The 3,017-nt window shown below is 41.6% G+C and overlaps 1 protein-coding gene across 1 annotated transcript; it reads left to right on the top strand.

The window, feature by feature from the left end:
• Positions 1-353: 353 nt before the first annotated feature.
• LOC104944825 (somatostatin receptor type 3-like) lies at positions 354-1,761 on the top strand. Its single transcript, XM_010770401.1, has one exon. The coding sequence runs from the start codon at positions 407-409 to the stop codon at positions 1,094-1,096; it is 690 nt and encodes a 229-aa protein (XP_010768703.1). The 5' UTR covers positions 354-406; the 3' UTR covers positions 1,097-1,761.
• The last annotated feature ends 1,256 nt before the right edge of the window (positions 1,762-3,017 follow it).

The raw sequence follows: 3,017 nt of genomic DNA, 5'->3' as shown, positions 1-3,017 counted from the left end.
AGAAGGAGAGGGGACACATGTTGATGTAGAAGAGACATGAAGAAGAGGGGACACATGTTGATGTAGAAGAGACATGAAGAAGAGGGGACACATGTTGATGTAGAAGAGACATGAAGAAGAGGGGACACATGTTGATGTAGAAGAGACATGAAGAAGAGGGGACACATGTTGATGTAGAAGAGACATGAAGAAGAGGGGACACATGTTGATGTAGAAGAGACATGAAGAAGAGGGGACACGTGTTGATGTAGAAGAGACATGAAGAAGAGGGGACACATGTTGATGTAGAAGAGACATGAAGAAGAGGGGACACATGTTGATGTAGAAGAGACATGGAGAAGAGGGGACACATGTTGATGTAGAAGAGACATGAAGAAGAGGGGACACATGTTGATGTAGAAGAGACATGACTTTGACCTTTAAAGAGGTAAACCTTATTTTTCTTCCACAGGTGCGCAGCGTTGGAAAGCGGGCCCAGGCCACGTCCTCTCGCCGCAGGAAGTCAGAGCGTAAAGTCACCCGCATGGTGGTGGTGGTGGTGGCCGTCTTTGTCCTCTGCTGGCTACCCTTCTACGCTCTGAACATCATCAACCTGCTGGTGGTCCTGCCTGGAGACCTCAGGGGGCTTTACGTGTTTGTCGTTGTGCTGTCGTACGCAAACAGCTGCGCCAACCCCATCCTGTACGGCTTTCTGTCCGACAACTTCAAGAGGGGCTTCAGGAAGGCCCTGTGCGGAGCGTCCCGCCGGGTGAAGAGCAACGGCATGGAGCTGCATCGCCCGACAGAGGAGTGGGGCGGCATTGTGCTGCAAGTTCAAAAAAGTGAAGGGGTCGTCAAAGAACAAGAAGAAGAACTCAATGAAACGGGAGGGGCTGTTCAGATGAGTGAAATAAGCCAAAAGGCACAAAATGGAAACCACAGCGTAGACGCACAGACTCATGCGGAGAACTCGAGTGTCAAACAGGAAGCAGAGAAAGATTTGGGCTTCGACCCGGCGGAGCTAGCGTCCTCTATGGTCAGTAGAATCAGGAACAGGAAGTCACAACCTGAAGAAAAGCCAGACAATAACTCAGTGCTTGAGATCAGCTCTCTGTAACAGGATGATATTAAACGTGTTTTAAAGAAATGTAACAATTACAGGTTCAGTGTTAGATCAAAGGAATATTTAACAATATCCACATCTTAAAATATGGGTTGGATCTTGGTTATTGTCTCACGTTTGTATTAAGCCTGCTTATGTTCAATTGCAAAGATGTATTATTTGTGAGTGTGAAACAAACAAATCCATGTTTATTCGTCACTTTAAAAACAAACGTCCAGGTGTTACACAAAGAAGGTCAGCGCAGATGTTGCCCCGTGTATTTGTCTTTGTAACGTGATTTTAGTGCAAAGTATTTGAAGCATTTCTCGGATATTGAATCGACTGCTAGGTGATTACAGATTACAGTCTCAGTGTTAGATAATGGGGAGTAAATAGTTTACAATATATTGTGAAATAGTGAAAGAAAAGTGGTAGTGTTTTAATCAAAAAGGGATTTATTTTTACCAAAAATGAAGTCCTTTTGACAAACTTTATTCAGGCATGATGTTAAAAATGTTGGATTGAAACCAGATGGCAAGCTGAAGAACACATTTCAATATCTGAAACGCCTGAGTACGGTATGAAGTTTACCAAACATGCAGGAACACTTTATGTGTGTTCACTTTAAAGTGAACCTATCATGCTATATTTGAATAATATAGTGTAGGACCATACCTATATAAGACATATTTATACTTTTTATTTTTCAAAATACCAAACAGATCATGCATTTTAGCCATTCCTCATTTCGCTCAATTTAACACTGTCTTTCATGCTCGGATTCAGTGAGAACAGCACCATCTAGTGGCCTGAAATATGTACTACAGCCTCTCCAGCGCTTTCGAACGGCAATGTCCGTGGTTGTCTCCTCCTGATTGGTGGAGTTGGCCCAATAGCCGTAGCGCCACTTCTGTGACGTCATAGAAGTGTTCAAATCTGGATCAGTCTGTATCAGATCCGTTGCAGCCCCTTTTTAAGAGATTTGGGTATGGAGGAAAATAGAGAAGGTTGTGTTTTCTGACACTTGGTGAGTTCCCTGGAACACCGGGGACACATATTCATGTAGAAAAGACGTACAAAGGTGCATTTTGCATGATAGGTCACCTTTAATAACTACATGATCTACTGCAACAAAGACTATCTTATTATATCTTGTTATATTGTTATAAATGTATGTATTGCTGTTATGTGGACAACGGTAATGCACTGTATCTCGAGAGTGAAACTGAAAACATCCAGGTGTTACACAAAGCTCTTATGTTCCCCTGTATATTTGTCTCTAACATGATATTGGTGCAGACGATTAGAAGCATCTCTCAGATATTAGAAAATGGCAGATAACAGGCTCAGTGTTAAATCAGGTGGAGTGAATAGTTTACAATATGCACATCTTAAACTTGGGGTCAGGTGTTTTATACTTCGTTGAAATAGTGTGCCGATATCAATGCAATTGTTGTTAGGGTTAACCCAGTTTGAGAAAATGAAACGTAGGCTTGATTTAGGATTGAAACCGAATTGAAACCTGAAGCATTATTTTAAATATACAACTGGCTGTAAGTATTGTGGAGTACTCTAAGCGAACTAACACATTTGTCTTTATTTCTCACTCTTAGTCTTGGGTGTAAAAATAGTTCCCTCAAAAAGAGACCACTTATTTTATTTATTATTTTATATATTTATGTTTGTGGCTGTTCTGTGAAAAGAGGACAGAAACATGTTGTTCTGGCTGATAATGCACTGTATGAATCATACCACAGTGGGAGGTGACACAACTATAACTATTTTTTTCTCTGTGGAATTACAGAACAACTCACTTCAGTTTGCTTTCTGAAATGTGCAACACATGAAAAGTGCTCAAAGGAAGCCGGTTGAAGTCTATTTTCTAAAGGGGCCTCTTCATAGCCGTGGGAACATGTTTCAAATGGGGGGTGCTGTG

This window comes from Notothenia coriiceps, unplaced genomic scaffold, assembly GCF_000735185.1.
Source record: "Notothenia coriiceps isolate Sejong01 unplaced genomic scaffold, NC01 NC01_scaffold00008934, whole genome shotgun sequence".
Taxonomy (NCBI): Eukaryota; Metazoa; Chordata; class Actinopteri; order Perciformes; family Nototheniidae; genus Notothenia; species Notothenia coriiceps.
Note: the sequence above shows the minus strand (reverse complement) of the source record. Positions and strands in the feature narration are given on the sequence as shown.